Source organism: Vigna umbellata, chromosome 11 (assembly GCF_029865625.1).
Source record: "Vigna umbellata cultivar VRB3 chromosome 11, Vumbellata_1.0, whole genome shotgun sequence".
Lineage (NCBI taxonomy): Eukaryota > Viridiplantae > Streptophyta > Magnoliopsida > Fabales > Fabaceae > Vigna > Vigna umbellata.
In genome coordinates, this window is record NC_142175.1 from 14686324 (window position 1) to 14701385 (window position 15062).

The window sequence follows — 15062 nt, forward strand, 5'->3', positions numbered from 1 at the left end:
GTTGTGATTGTTTGTGAGTTGTGTTCTTTGATTTTAAAAGTGATTTTGTTTAAAAGATAACTAGTAGTAACCTAAGACATTTCTGGCAAGGCAAGACTTGGTACTTAAGCAGTCTTCATGACTCACCTCTCTTACCTGGGACTTGTCTAAGTGTGAATCTTGTAAATCTTTTACACTAGAAAAACTTTTAAAAAAAAACAAAGATGTCTTGTTATCCATATAGGTCTGCTAGGAATTTTAATTTTGATAAGCAACTTAGTTACAAAGGAATCAAAAGAGAACATGATAAAGCTAGAAGGAAGTCTTGTTCATCTTATGAATTTGATAGGATTGAAGATGATTTGTATAAAAAAGCTAGTGAAAATATTCCATTCTTTGGTGATGATATTGGTGCATTAACATACCTAGCTTGGGAAAAGGAAATTAATGACATGCATTCATTCATGGTGAGAAAAAGTAAATATGAATCCTTCTATTCTAGAGATGATGAATCTTATATTCTTAATCTTTACACTTCTAGTTTTAAAAAGCATGCAAGAGAGTGGTGGGATGATAGGCAATATCATGTTAAGATAGGTAGAAAATATCCCATTTATGATTGGAATGAATTGAAAGCTTGTATGAGAAGAAAGTTTGTGCCTCGAGAAACTGAAAGAAACTTGGAACTTATGAGAGAGCTTATTAGAGAAGGTAAGTCATTCATTCAAAATTTAAATGGGTTCTCCCGTAGGGAAAGTGAGTTTCTAGAAAAACTCAAGAGGCTATGGGAAGAGACAAGCAAACATAGAATTGAGAGGTTAAAAAGAGAAAAACAAAAGCAAGAAGTAAGAGAAAAAAGAGAAATAGAGAGAAGAGAAAAAGAGAGAAGAGAAGAGGAAGAACGAAATAAAAGAAAAGAGGAAGAGAGAAAGAGAAGAAAAGAGGAAGAAAACAAGAGAAGAGATGAGGAAGAAAGAGAAGAAGAGAAAAGAAGAGAGAAAGAGAGAAAAGAAACACTTAGAAGAGAAAAGGAAGAAGTTGAAAGGATAGAAATGGAAGAAAAGAAATCAAAGCAACTAAGGGCAACATCTCCTCCTACATTAGAAGTCAAACTCTTAAGGGGAGGTTTTCTATCCTCTCACTCTTATCCATTTATATTTGAATTTTCCAAATTTCACTTTTCTTTCAAAGAATTGGCCACTCCATCTTTAAAAATGTTATCACTTTCAACACATGCAAATTTCCAACTTGGGTTATGGTTACCTTTATGGTTACCAATAACTCAAGATACAAATAAAATTTCAAATGAAGAAAGGTTTCTTTGTTATATTAAAATTAAAAATTTCAAAATTTGGAAACCTTCTTCTACACATATTCTTTTATATATCTTATTGGGTCAAAGAAAACTAATTAGAGATATGTTTGATGCTTATTGCAGATGGATATTTGACCCAGGAGGAACCCTTATGAAGCTAACAAAAATAAGTCTTCAAAAGCACCATCAGATTTGAGGACAAATCCTTTCCAAGGGGGAGGGGATGATACGCGGGGACCAAGGCTAATTAGTTTAGTATAGTATTTCTTTTACTTTTATTAAAAACATGTGTAAAAGGTGTTAGGCATGTGCTAGATAGGAGGGACTTTTAGTCCTATATATAGACATGCCACCACCTCTTGTAAGGGACTTTTGAGCATAATGAATTGTTATTCTGTTGAGAACACTCCAGATCAATTCTACCTTGAAAGTCAAAGCTAGAGAATCCCAAAGGATCTCCTCTAGCCACCTTCCATTCACACCATCCATTCTCTCATTTTCCATTATCAGATTCTCTCTCCTCCGTAGCATCCATCTCACGCCACTCTCATCAATTGAAAGCTTCCTCGGGGCTTGCATCATATCTAATGCCACGCGTGCCTTATTCCCTCACGAGATTTCATCAGCGAAGCCTCCGAATCCTTTTCCTCATGAGATTCGTCACCTCCGAATCTCAAACTTCTCACGTCTGATAGATCCCTCCGAACCACATCTTCATCTCTGCTTCACGACCATTCTCCACCGATTAGATCCTTTCTCACCGCCTAAAACACTTCTCCATCGCTCAAACCGCTTCCGCATCAAACCTTAGGTTTTCAACCGAACAAACCTCGAATCTCTGGTTTGTTCCTCGCTGTTCATCTTCGAATCCAAATGCTAGGGTTCTTGACTACGTCTGTTTCTTCCGCTGCTTCCCGGTCTTCATCTCGAGCAAATCTCGGTTTCTCGTCGTTTCCGGATTCAGCTCAAGCCGTCGCCTATCAGCAAGTGTCACAGTCTTAGTCCAAGAAAGAAGCACCACACGTCCAGCAATGTAGAGGGCTGATGCTAGAAGCACAGACCTTGAGAGTTGCCACGTCCAAGCAGTCCAGCAGTGTGCGTTTGACAGCAGGCTTCACGGGAATGAGGAGAGGAAGCGTCCACGTCCAGTACAACAGATCTTCTCGGTCACAGCAGCAAGGCATCCAGAAGCTTGAAGAGAAGATGCACACGTTGAGGAGAGTGGTGTCTCGGCATATATGGAGCTGGAGCAGCCACCACCGAGAAGACCTCCTCACTTTCTTTTTGGTGAGCACACGGAGGCGGACCAACAGCGAATGAAGGTGCAGCAGCCACCTTGAGAGGAAGGAAGCTCACGGTTTTCTCTATGTTTTGGCTCCAACTCATGTAAAGAAGGAAGAGTGCAGTGGACGACCCACATGGAAAAGAAGTAACCCATCCACCACTTAGAAAATAGAAACATATTCACGGAGAACATTTGGAGAGGTGCACACGATCATGGCCTGGTCCAGCAGCAAGCAGATGCACGTTGATGGAGAGCTCCAAGCCAGCAGCTTTGAATTGGTACAACAGGCCCACACTTGGATCCACGGTCCAGTAAGCAAGAAGGGGTGGCATCCAGCAACTATGGAGTGTCACGGCCTGATTCTGGAAGCAAAGCAATAGCGGGGCCCATGGACAAATTGAATTGGAGTGTCCAGCAAAGAAAAGCACGCGGAGAATGGGAAGCAGTTTGGGGAGCGGCCCAGACATCCAATAGCTGCCACGCGTCCAAATTATTTTCTTCATTTTCCAGCAGCCACATGGGAAGAGGGGGTGCATCCAGCAGCTCCAACAATTTGAATTGGGTTTGGCTTCCAGCACATTCAACCACGTGAGGTGGCATCCAGCATTGGAGAAAAAGATATGCGCACATCTGGGAGGTGCACACGCCACGCGGCCCACAGGGAGGAGAAAGCCCACGGATGGAGTGAAAGAAGAGCTTCATTGGAGTTTTTTCTGGGAGAATTTTTCAATTTGTAGGGATGGAAGGTTACGGGTGAGGGCTGGGACACACTGCAGCCGCCACTGGACATTTGGCCATTTTACTCTCTGGTTTTCTAGGGGCTTGTGCCTTAGTTTTCGAGAAGTACCGTGATTGATACTTTGGAGAGTTTTCTTTGAACGTTGTTTCTATGGAATGAGAGATGGAAGGGCTGGACGGGTGAAGGGCAGCAGCAACCCACCTTTGGATACATATTTTTCACTTTGAAGAGCACACGGTCTTGGTGGAGAACTCTAGAGCACCTTTTAATTTGATTTTCATTTTAGATAAAATGGGCACTCATTACTCTGCTTTCATTTTGCAAGTGCTGGATTTATTAGGAATGTTTGTTTAATTTTTCATGAAAAGTGCATTTTAATTTTGTTGGAAGTCGTGCACACTATTACGGTCTGGATGGAATCCTTGATTGCACTATTTCTTTTAGAAAGCAAGCTCGTGCTCATTATTTCCTTGTTGCACGGTGTATTTAAATTGTTTCCAGGAGATAAAAATGGGAGGAGATGTGACGCTGATTTGATTTTGGAATAGGAGAGTTTGTTTGGCTCGAGTACACGGTGACACATGGAAGGAGCTCTCGGCTTGTTTTATTTATTTCTAGTTGTTCCGTGATGGATGTATTTCCTCTATATGACTATAATGTGCATTTCCTTTGTTAGCTGAATGTTGCAGTTTAATAGCATTAGATTAGTTTTTTTATTGACTTGTTGCATTCAATCTATGTTTTCAAGTTAACGCAAGCTCGATTTTTAATTTGCTTAAAATAGGATCATTCACTTTACTGCTTTGATTCCCTTTAATGTTGTCTATTTTATTCAGTGGTGTTAATTAAGTTGTAATGTTAGCTTTAGTGTCCAATTGTTTTAATTTTTTTTCTTTACATCTGTGTTTATATTCGTGTTTTAACTTAGTTCATTTTTAATCACAAAAACACTTTCAAGCCCCCCTGCGTGTTTGACCTAAGACTCGAACCATAATTTGGTCCTTGAGAGACGACCTAGGAGTCACTTCCTAGCTTATACTGCATTCTTTTATGCACAACTTTTGTGGGAGGTGCGACCCTCTCATCAAAATGGCGCCGTTGCCAGGGACCAACGGTTCAGTCTTTGGTCTTTTTGTTGTGTTTGTGTGTGTTGTGTTTTATCTTGTGTTGTGATGTGATGTGATGTGATGTTCTATTTTGTGTGTGCGTGTTGCATGTATAAATGTGTTGTGTTTTATTTGTTTCGTGATTTTTAGTATTCTTCTTTTTCCATGTCTACCCATTTTGATTTCGTGAATACTGCTTGTTTTGCTAGTGCCTCTGATTATGATTCTCCTTCTGCATGTTACTGTGATTGTAATTCATATTCTGCTGATTTCTATGTTGAGAACAATATGACTCATCCTCTAATTTCTAAGAGTGCTCTTTGTGAGCCGGTTTCACTTAAGGAGGATGATCTTCATTGCGATCTCACCTCTGGACTGATACATTTGCTGCCTAAGTTTCATGGTTTTGCAGGAGAATGCCCACACAGACATTTGGAGGAGCTCCACATCATGTGCTCTTCAATGAAGCCTCCAGATGTCCCTCTTGATTACATTTTCTTGAGCGCATTTCCGCATTCATTACAAGGAGCAGCTAAGGATTGGAAAGACTCTCTTCCTCTGAGATCCGTTACCAATTGGGGATATCTTGAGCATCAGTTTCTGAGCAAATTTTCCCTTGTGCAATATGTTTACAGCAACGGTCTTGGATGGAATGACCCTACCTTGGAATGGTATAATGCTCCACAGCATCATTATCAAGAACCACCATTCCAGAGTACTTGTATGCCTCCACCAGTCCAGCAATACCAAAGTCAGCAATATGATGCTCCTGCCCAAATAGCTCCTCAGCCTTCTACTTCTGAGCCTACATTGCAGGAGTTGTTGGAGCAGATGACCATGCAGAACCTTCAGTTTCAGCAAGAGAACATGCAGTTCCAGCAAGAAATAGGAGCTGCCATTCAGAGTATGACTGATCAGATAGGGCAGATGGCCACTCAACTCACTGAGGAACAGTCTCAAGATTCAGAATTACCATTTCAGACTGTGCTGATTCCTGATGATGTTAGTGTCATCCACATAGAAGATGGGGAGCAGAGTTGTGAGCTTACTACTGCGCCACATACTTTCCCACCTTCAGATGGTCCCACTCTTGCACCTGAGGAGACCGAGAAAGATTTTGAGGACCAGGCAGATATGAGCAACATTTTTGAGAGAGGTAGACCATCATCATCTTCCACCACTCTTCCAATCTTTAGGGAAGTGGAGGTAAACATACCTCAAATTGATTATTCTGTTGATGATTGTGCTATGCATGATTATGATGTTGATAGGTGTGTTGATGATTATATTGTTGATGAGTCTGTTCTTAATTGTCCTTCTCTGCATGATGAGAACCACTTTTTGCTATCACATCCAAATGTTTATTCTCCATGCACTGAACATGAATCTGAGTCTGTTGTTGATATTGCTTTTGAATTTGAAATTGATTCATGTTCTGAGAGTATATCTGTTGTTCAGCCTGTTACACTGGGATTGGGTGTTATACCCCTGCATATCATTTCTTTGGAGACACATCGCACTAACCATGTTGCAGGAGGTACACATGAATTTGATAGATGATGAGCAAATTTGTAAGCACCAAAATATGATGTCACAAACTTGTTTCACAATCGGCAAGTATGACCGAATCGTTCAAGTAATAAAACTTGGTAAGACCAAGTATCGTTCTTCCCAAAGGACTCACGGCCTAGTTTAGTTATGTGGTTTCTTGATTAACTAAGACTTACAAACGAAATATTTGAGTTTAAAATGCAAGACAGAAAATAAACATGTATGCATGAATTTTGATCAATGGCAAAGACAAAAGATAAACACTTTCAATGGAATATATGAATGAATATGTTGTTGGGGGTCAATTTCATCTCATCCACTCTCATATATTTTAGGAATTCAACATTCAAATCATCATTGTTAATGCCACTCTCTAATGTACCATTCTAGATGGCTTCTCCCTAATCAAATAGTTCATACAATTCCTAGCATTCCTAATGATTAGTTCATGAGTGCAGGAGCTTAAAGGCAACCAATAGAATATTGTCAGTATAATATTGGGAGAAATTCCCCGGATCTAGACTTCCCCGTACGTGTCCGTATCGACAAAACCAATAATCATGCATTAGAATGAGTTAAACAATGCAAGCATTGAGCAAAGAGGAAAAACCCTAACTAATGATGAAAGAAAGCATATGTCTTAATTCAAAGATGTACTCAACAGATTCCATATATGAGAGCTTCAAGAGATTACATTGATTCCCCAACAAACATACAAGGTTTAGTTCACCATATTCATGGTGAACCTAGATGAATAACAATGAAAGTATGAAAGAATAAACCCAATAAAGTGGAAGAGGTAGCCTGAGCATCCAAGATCCTCCTTCAAAGGGGTGAAAGAGAGAGTGTTTGCCTCGTTTCTGCCAAAGATGCCTAACTAAAGGACGTGCAAGCCCTTATATACTAATCTAGAGTTACAAAAGATTACAAAAGCCCAAGCCCAAAAAGTGCCGCTCAGCGCCATTTACCGCTCAGCGGTGGTTACGCGTCTTCTTTCTTCCCCTCAGCGGCCATTTGCCCCTCAGCGGTTCCAACGCCACCTCTTGAGTGCCGCTCAGCGGTAGTTTGCCGCTGAGCGGTGCCTTCGACTTCTCTTTTTGCACTCTTTCTTGTCTTTTCTAATGTCCTCTCTCTCATTCTTCACTTCTTTCACCAAATTCACCTCAAAACCTGCACAAAAACACTCAAATCAAGCATAAACCTGTCCAGCTCTCTTATTTCTGAAAATATAAACAAAATGCATGATTTCAAGCTAGTTTCTAAGTCTAAAGGTTGCTTTTAGTATCACTTTTAAGCATGAAAATAACAGTTTTTCAACTGTTATCACAACCCCAAACTTAGAACTTTGCTTGTCCTCAAGCAAACAAAATGTAACTCCATCTCCAATCAATTCATATGATGGTTCACTCATTCAAAATCCTCTTTTCAAGATAAGTAATAACTTCACTCAAACTTATGACCAAGAGTTAATTCAAGATGTGCACATGCTTTAGTGTTCACAAAGTCATTTAAGTTCCAACAAATGCTATTTTTCATGAATGATCAATCAATTAAGCATGGATGTTCATGTGCTTATGGAATCTTTCCTCACTAGGTAAAGTGTTTCACTCAACACACAAGTGTATAAGAGGTAAAGTGTTTCACTCATTCACTCCACTATCACAATGTCACATGAATCAACTTTGCCTTTCATTTAACCACAATCAAATACATTCACAAGCATGCATCATCACAAGGACTTTTCAATGGCTTATAATGTGGCTGGGCTAACAAGAAAATTGGTTTTTCTGGATCACAAAATCCTTGAGTTAAGAGAATCATAACAACACAATCTTCTTATTCATTCCCAACTTTCTTTTGCCTTTGCTTTTGCATTTGCATTGAGCTTTGCTTCTTTTTCTTTTCTTTTCTTTGCATATTCTTACTTTTTAGCTCTTAGCTCAATGCTTTTTCCTTTTTCATGTTTTCCCAATAACCCCAAACTTGAACATTTAACAATACCACACAAGATCTTCTACTTAACTCAAGGTAAAGATTTTCAATCAAGGGTGTTCAGTGTATATTTAAGGCTAAGGGTTCAAAGGATAGAACACAACGTGTTCTCTTTTAGAAGGCTAACTTTATGAATTTGGCCAATAAAAAGGGTTTCAAAAACACGGCCTTTGATCATATGATGCAAAACAAGCAATTGATTCAATCATAGAAAACCTGGGCAAAGTCATTCATGCTTTCAAAGTAATAGCATTCAACAATAACAACTCTGGAGCTCAAAACCTCACATATAAGCTCATTCACATTTGACATACACATCCTGCTTAATTTCACAATCACAATCATGATACCCTGCATTTGTTCACAAAGCTTGTGAATCACCTGTATAAGCATTTTAATGTGCACATCATCTCAACATTAATCAATCAATAAGCATCATTCAATCATTACTTATCACACAATCACAGTTAATAGCAAACCATCATAAGGAACCAGGTGTTCAATAGAGTACATCAAACCCTAATCTAAAAACAAAAACAAATAAGTTCAGAAAACTTAAACCACAAAAGCATAATCATATGATAGCATTCATCAGTAAATGCTATCTCAGCTCCTCATCAGTCCGAGCTCTCTGTATCTTCCTCTTCTTGAATCTTATAGTCTTGATTCTTTTTGCCCGATGAGGAGGCCATCCCTACATCAAACATAATTCACAAAACCAACAGATACATTGTTAAGCATTAGTAAACCACAATGAAGAAATCATCCCCTTCAATGATGCTCTCTCCCAACCCCAAACTTAGATGGAAAACTAGTGAGAAAGTGAGTGAAAGGGAGATTTTCTTAAAAGGGAATAGGGAAAAGATGTGGAGAACCTTGGAAAAGGTATGTGGGAGTGTGTGTGCAGAGAAGAGCCTGAAAATATAAAAACGCGCAGCTTAGGGTTTAAAAATACCCCAATGGGCTCGGGTTCCGCTAAGGGGAACTTAAGCCCATCTGCGATAGTACCGCTCAGCGGTAATTGCCGCTCAGCGGCACTTTGGTGATGTGCCATTCTCCTTCTTTTCTTGACCTAAGTGCCTTCCTAACATACCCCTCATAGATTCCCTGCAATTCAATGTTAAAAATGCTTATGCAAATCCTAAAAATAAACAAACAGAAAACAATCAATCAACTGGGTTGCCTCCCAGGTAGCGCTTGTTTAACGTCACGAGCCTGACCCAAAATCCACCAACACCCATCAGTAGGTGTTTCAAACTTACCAGCACCCATCAGTAGGTGCAAAATCTTCTCACCAACACCCATCAGTAGGTGTTACAAACTTAGTATCCTTCAGTAGATACTTAATCACCTAGCATCCTTCAGTAGATGCTAGATCCAACAAAATAATGTCCAGAATAATGTTCACAAATTATAAATTACAAAATCAAATCAAAAGTTTGTAAATCCACTGGGTTGCCTCCCAGCAAGCGCTTCTTTAACGTCACTAGCTTGACCCAGTAAAGCTCAAGTTCCTTCTTCTTTTTCTTCTTCTTCCTACTGAACTTCTTCAGAAATTTGATCAAACCAGGAACCTGTTGCAGTGTCTCAATCATAGGAACTTTAATCTCCAATTTCTTGAAGATTTCCATGAAGCACTTAAATTTCTTTTCCTTCCTATGATTCTTCTTTAGATAAGGATGTGATTTTTCATGTGATTTCTTCTTCTTTCCTCTCATCTTCTTTTTCTTCCTTTTTCTCTCCCTAAATTTTCTCTTTTTCTCTTCTTTTATGTTTTTCTTCCCTTTTCTTTTTCTCCTCAACTTCTTTATTTTCACACAAATTTTCTTTCTCTCTTCTCTCTCAACCACTTCTTTTTCTTTTTCTTCATCTTTATCTTTCTCACTCAACTCTTCTTTCTCTTTTCTCTCTACCCTTTCCTCATCTCCCTTTAATTTTTCCTCATCAAGAATCTTGTCACTTTCAGTGATAATGACTTGCCCTTCCTCCTTAAGGTTAACTTCAGTATTAACATCATCATTCAATCTCTGATTGATGTAACGAAGTTGCATCTCCATTCTTTTACATGATTCTTCAATGCTTTTCTGAGTAGAGTCGGAATTTTTCAAAAATCGTTGAAGGGTGTCCTCCAACCTATCCAAACTTCCTGATAGAAAGGGTTGTTGCTGCCATTGTTGTTGTGGTTGGTTCTCAAATTGTCCAGCAGCTTGCCAAAATTGGCTTTGATCCATGCTTGAGTGAGGTTCCCACCATTGGTTGAGATTACTTTGGTAGAATTGAGTGCCCCTATAGTTAAACTCTTGACCAAATTGCATTCTGCAGACATTAGGCACAAAACCCTAAAAACAATTGTTAGCACAAAAAGATATAGAAGAAAATAAAGATTGAAAAGATATAAGAAGATAAAAGATTTAGAAGATAGAATCAAATAAAATAGAATAAAACCTAATCTAAAAAATAAATCTAATCTAAAGATAAAATAAAATAAAATCTAACCTAACCTAAAAGATAGAATAAGAATAAAATAAAATCTAACCTAAAAAGATAAAAAGATAAAATCTAATAAAATAAAATAAAATCTAATCTAAAAAGATAAAATAAAATCAAATAAAAACCGAAAAATAAAAAACAGAAAATAAAAACAGAAAACAGAAAAACAGAAAACAGAAAAAATAAAATAAAATCAAATAAAATACAAACTGAAAAATATAAACAGAAAAATAAAATAAAATAAAAATTCGAAATTTAAAATAAAATAAAAAAAAAAAAAGTCAAAGATAATCAATAATCACACAAATTAACCAGTTAAACCACGAGTCCCCGGCAACGGCGCCAAAAACTTGATGAGCAAATTTGTAAGCACCAAAATATGATGTCACAAACTTGTTTCACAATCGGCAAGTATGACCGAATCGTTCAAGTAATAAAACTTGGTAAGACCAAGTATCGTTCTTCCCAAAGGACTCACGGCCTAGTTTAGTTATGTGGTTTCTTGATTAACTAAGACTTACAAACGAAATATTTGAGTTTAAAATGCAAGACAGAAAATAAACATGTATGCATGAATTTTGATCAATGGCAAAGACAAAAGATAAACACTTTCAATGGAATATATGAATGAATATGTTGTTGGGGGTCAATTTCATCTCATCCACTCTCATATATTTTAGGAATTCAACATTCAAATCATCATTGTTAATGCCACTCTCTAATGTACCATTCTAGATGGCTTCTCCCTAATCAAATAGTTCATACAATTCCTAGCATTCCTAATGATTAGTTCATGAGTGCAGGAGCTTAAAGGCAACCAATAGAATATTGTCAGTATAATATTGGGAGAAATTCCCCGGATCTAGACTTCCCCGTACGTGTCCGTATCGACAAAACCAATAATCATGCATTAGAATGAGTTAAACAATGCAAGCATTGAGCAAAGAGGAAAAACCCTAACTAATGATGAAAGAAAGCATATGTCTTAATTCAAAGATGTACTCAACAGATTCCATATATGAGAGCTTCAAGAGATTACATTGATTCCCCAACAAACATACAAGGTTTAGTTCACCATATTCATGGTGAACCTAGATGAATAACAATGAAAGTATGAAAGAATAAACCCAATAAAGTGGAAGAGGTAGCCTGAGCATCCAAGATCCTCCTTCAAAGGGGTGAAAGAGAGAGTGTTTGCCTCGTTTCTGCCAAAGATGCCTAACTAAAGGACGTGCAAGCCCTTATATACTAATCTAGAGTTACAAAAGATTACAAAAGCCCAAGCCCAAAAAGTGCCGCTCAGCGCCATTTACCGCTCAGCGGTGGTTACGCGTCTTCTTTCTTCCCCTCAGCGGCCATTTGCCCCTCAGCGGTTCCAACGCCACCTCTTGAGTGCCGCTCAGCGGTAGTTTGCCGCTGAGCGGTGCCTTCGACTTCTCTTTTTGCACTCTTTCTTGTCTTTTCTAATGTCCTCTCTCTCATTCTTCACTTCTTTCACCAAATTCACCTCAAAACCTGCACAAAAACACTCAAATCAAGCATAAACCTGTCCAGCTCTCTTATTTCTGAAAATATAAACAAAATGCATGATTTCAAGCTAGTTTCTAAGTCTAAAGGTTGCTTTTAGTATCACTTTTAAGCATGAAAATAACAGTTTTTCAACTGTTATCACAACCCCAAACTTAGAACTTTGCTTGTCCTCAAGCAAACAAAATGTAACTCCATCTCCAATCAATTCATATGATGGTTCACTCATTCAAAATCCTCTTTTCAAGATAAGTAATAACTTCACTCAAACTTATGACCAAGAGTTAATTCAAGATGTGCACATGCTTTAGTGTTCACAAAGTCATTTAAGTTCCAACAAATGCTATTTTTCATGAATGATCAATCAATTAAGCATGGATGTTCATGTGCTTATGGAATCTTTCCTCACTAGGTAAAGTGTTTCACTCAACACACAAGTGTATAAGAGGTAAAGTGTTTCACTCATTCACTCCACTATCACAATGTCACATGAATCAACTTTGCCTTTCATTTAACCACAATCAAATACATTCACAAGCATGCATCATCACAAGGACTTTTCAATGGCTTATAATGTGGCTGGGCTAACAAGAAAATTGGTTTTTCTGGATCACAAAATCCTTGAGTTAAGAGAATCATAACAACACAATCTTCTTATTCATTCCCAACTTTCTTTTGCCTTTGCTTTTGCATTTGCATTGAGCTTTGCTTCTTTTTCTTTTCTTTTCTTTGCATATTCTTACTTTTTAGCTCTTAGCTCAATGCTTTTTCCTTTTTCATGTTTTCCCAATAACCCCAAACTTGAACATTTAACAATACCACACAAGATCTTCTACTTAACTCAAGGTAAAGATTTTCAATCAAGGGTGTTCAGTGTATATTTAAGGCTAAGGGTTCAAAGGATAGAACACAACGTGTTCTCTTTTAGAAGGCTAACTTTATGAATTTGGCCAATAAAAAGGGTTTCAAAAACACGGCCTTTGATCATATGATGCAAAACAAGCAATTGATTCAATCATAGAAAACCTGGGCAAAGTCATTCATGCTTTCAAAGTAATAGCATTCAACAATAACAACTCTGGAGCTCAAAACCTCACATATAAGCTCATTCACATTTGACATACACATCCTGCTTAATTTCACAATCACAATCATGATACCCTGCATTTGTTCACAAAGCTTGTGAATCACCTGTATAAGCATTTTAATGTGCACATCATCTCAACATTAATCAATCAATAAGCATCATTCAATCATTACTTATCACACAATCACAGTTAATAGCAAACCATCATAAGGAACCAGGTGTTCAATAGAGTACATCAAACCCTAATCTAAAAACAAAAACAAATAAGTTCAGAAAACTTCAACCACAAAAGCATAATCATATGATAGCATTCATCAGTAAATGCTATCTCAGCTCCTCATCAGTCCGAGCTCTCTGTATCTTCCTCTTCTTGAATCTTATAGTCTTGATTCTTTTTGCCCGATGAGGAGGCCATCCCTACATCAAACATAATTCACAAAACCAACAGATACATTGTTAAGCATTAGTAAACCACAATGAAGAAATCATCCCCTTCAATGATGCTCTCTCCCAACCCCAAACTTAGATGGAAAACTAGTGAGAAAGTGAGTGAAAGGGAGATTTTCTTAAAAGGGAATAGGGAAAAGATGTGGAGAACCTTGGAAAAGGTATGTGGGAGTGTGTGTGCAGAGAAGAGCCTGAAAATATAAAAACGCGCAGCTTAGGGTTTAAAAATACCCCAATGGGCTCGGGTTCCGCTAAGGGGAACTTAAGCCCATCTGCGATAGTACCGCTCAGCGGTAATTGCCGCTCAGCGGCACTTTGGTGATGTGCCCTTCTCCTTCTTTTCTTGACCTAAGTGCCTTCCTAACATACCCCTCATAGATTCCCTGCAATTCAATGTTAAAAATGCTTATGCAAATCCTAAAAATAAACAAACAGAAAACAATCAATCAACTGGGTTGCCTCCCAGGTAGCGCTTGTTTAACGTCACGAGCCTGACCCAAAATCCACCAACACCCATCAGTAGGTGTTTCAAACTTACCAGCACCCATCAGTAGGTGCAAAATCTTCTCACCAACACCCATCAGTAGGTGTTACAAACTTAGTATCCTTCAGTAGATACTTAATCACCTAGCATCCTTCAGTAGATGCTAGATCCAACAAAATAATGTCCAGAATAATGTTCACAAATTATAAATTACAAAATCAAATCAAAAGTTTGTAAATCCACTGGGTTGCCTCCCAGCAAGCGCTTCTTTAACGTCACTAGCTTGACCCAGTAAAGCTCAAGTTCCTTCTTCTTTTTCTTCTTCTTCCTACTGAACTTCTTCAGAAATTTGATCAAACCAGGAACCTGTTGCAGTGTCTCAATCATAGGAACTTTAATCTCCAATTTCTTGAAGATTTCCATGAAGCACTTAAATTTCTTTTCCTTCCTATGATTCTTCTTTAGATAAGGATGTGATTTTTCATGTGATTTCTTCTTCTTTCCTCTCATCTTCTTTTTCTTCCTTTTTCTCTCCCTAAATTTTCTCTTTTTCTCTTCTTTTATGTTTTTCTTCCCTTTTCTTTTTCTCCTCAACTTCTTTATTTTCACACAAATTTTCTTTCTCTCTTCTCTCTCAACCACTTCTTTTTCTTTTTCTTCATCTTTATCTTTCTCACTCAACTCTTCTTTCTCTTTTCTCTCTACCCTTTCCTCATCTCCCTTTAATTTTTCCTCATCAAGAATCTTGTCACTTTCAGTGATAATGACTTGCCCTTCCTCCTTAAGGTTAACTTCAGTATTAACATCATCATTCAATCTCTGATTGATGTAACGAAGTTGCATCTCCATTCTTTTACATGATTCTTCAATGCTTTTCTGAGTAGAGTCGGAATTTTTCAAAAATCGTTGAAGGTTTCACAATATGATGTCACAAACTTGTTTCACAATCGGCAAGTATGACCGAATCGTTCAAGTAATAAAACTTGGTAAGACCAAGTATCGTTCTTCCCAAAGGACTCACGGCCTAGTTTAGTTATGTGGTTTCTTGATTAACTAAGAC

The 15062-nt window shown here is 37.9% G+C and overlaps 1 protein-coding gene across 1 annotated transcript; it reads left to right on the forward strand.

The window, feature by feature from the left end:
* Window positions 1–203: 203 nt before the first annotated feature.
* On the forward strand, window positions 204–2059 carry LOC148191029 (uncharacterized). The gene has a single exon (XM_088101423.1). The coding sequence runs from the start codon at window positions 204–206 to the stop codon at window positions 1488–1490; it is 1287 nt and encodes a 428-aa protein (XP_087957549.1). The 3' UTR covers window positions 1491–2059.
* Window positions 2060–15062: the final 13003 nt, after the last annotated feature.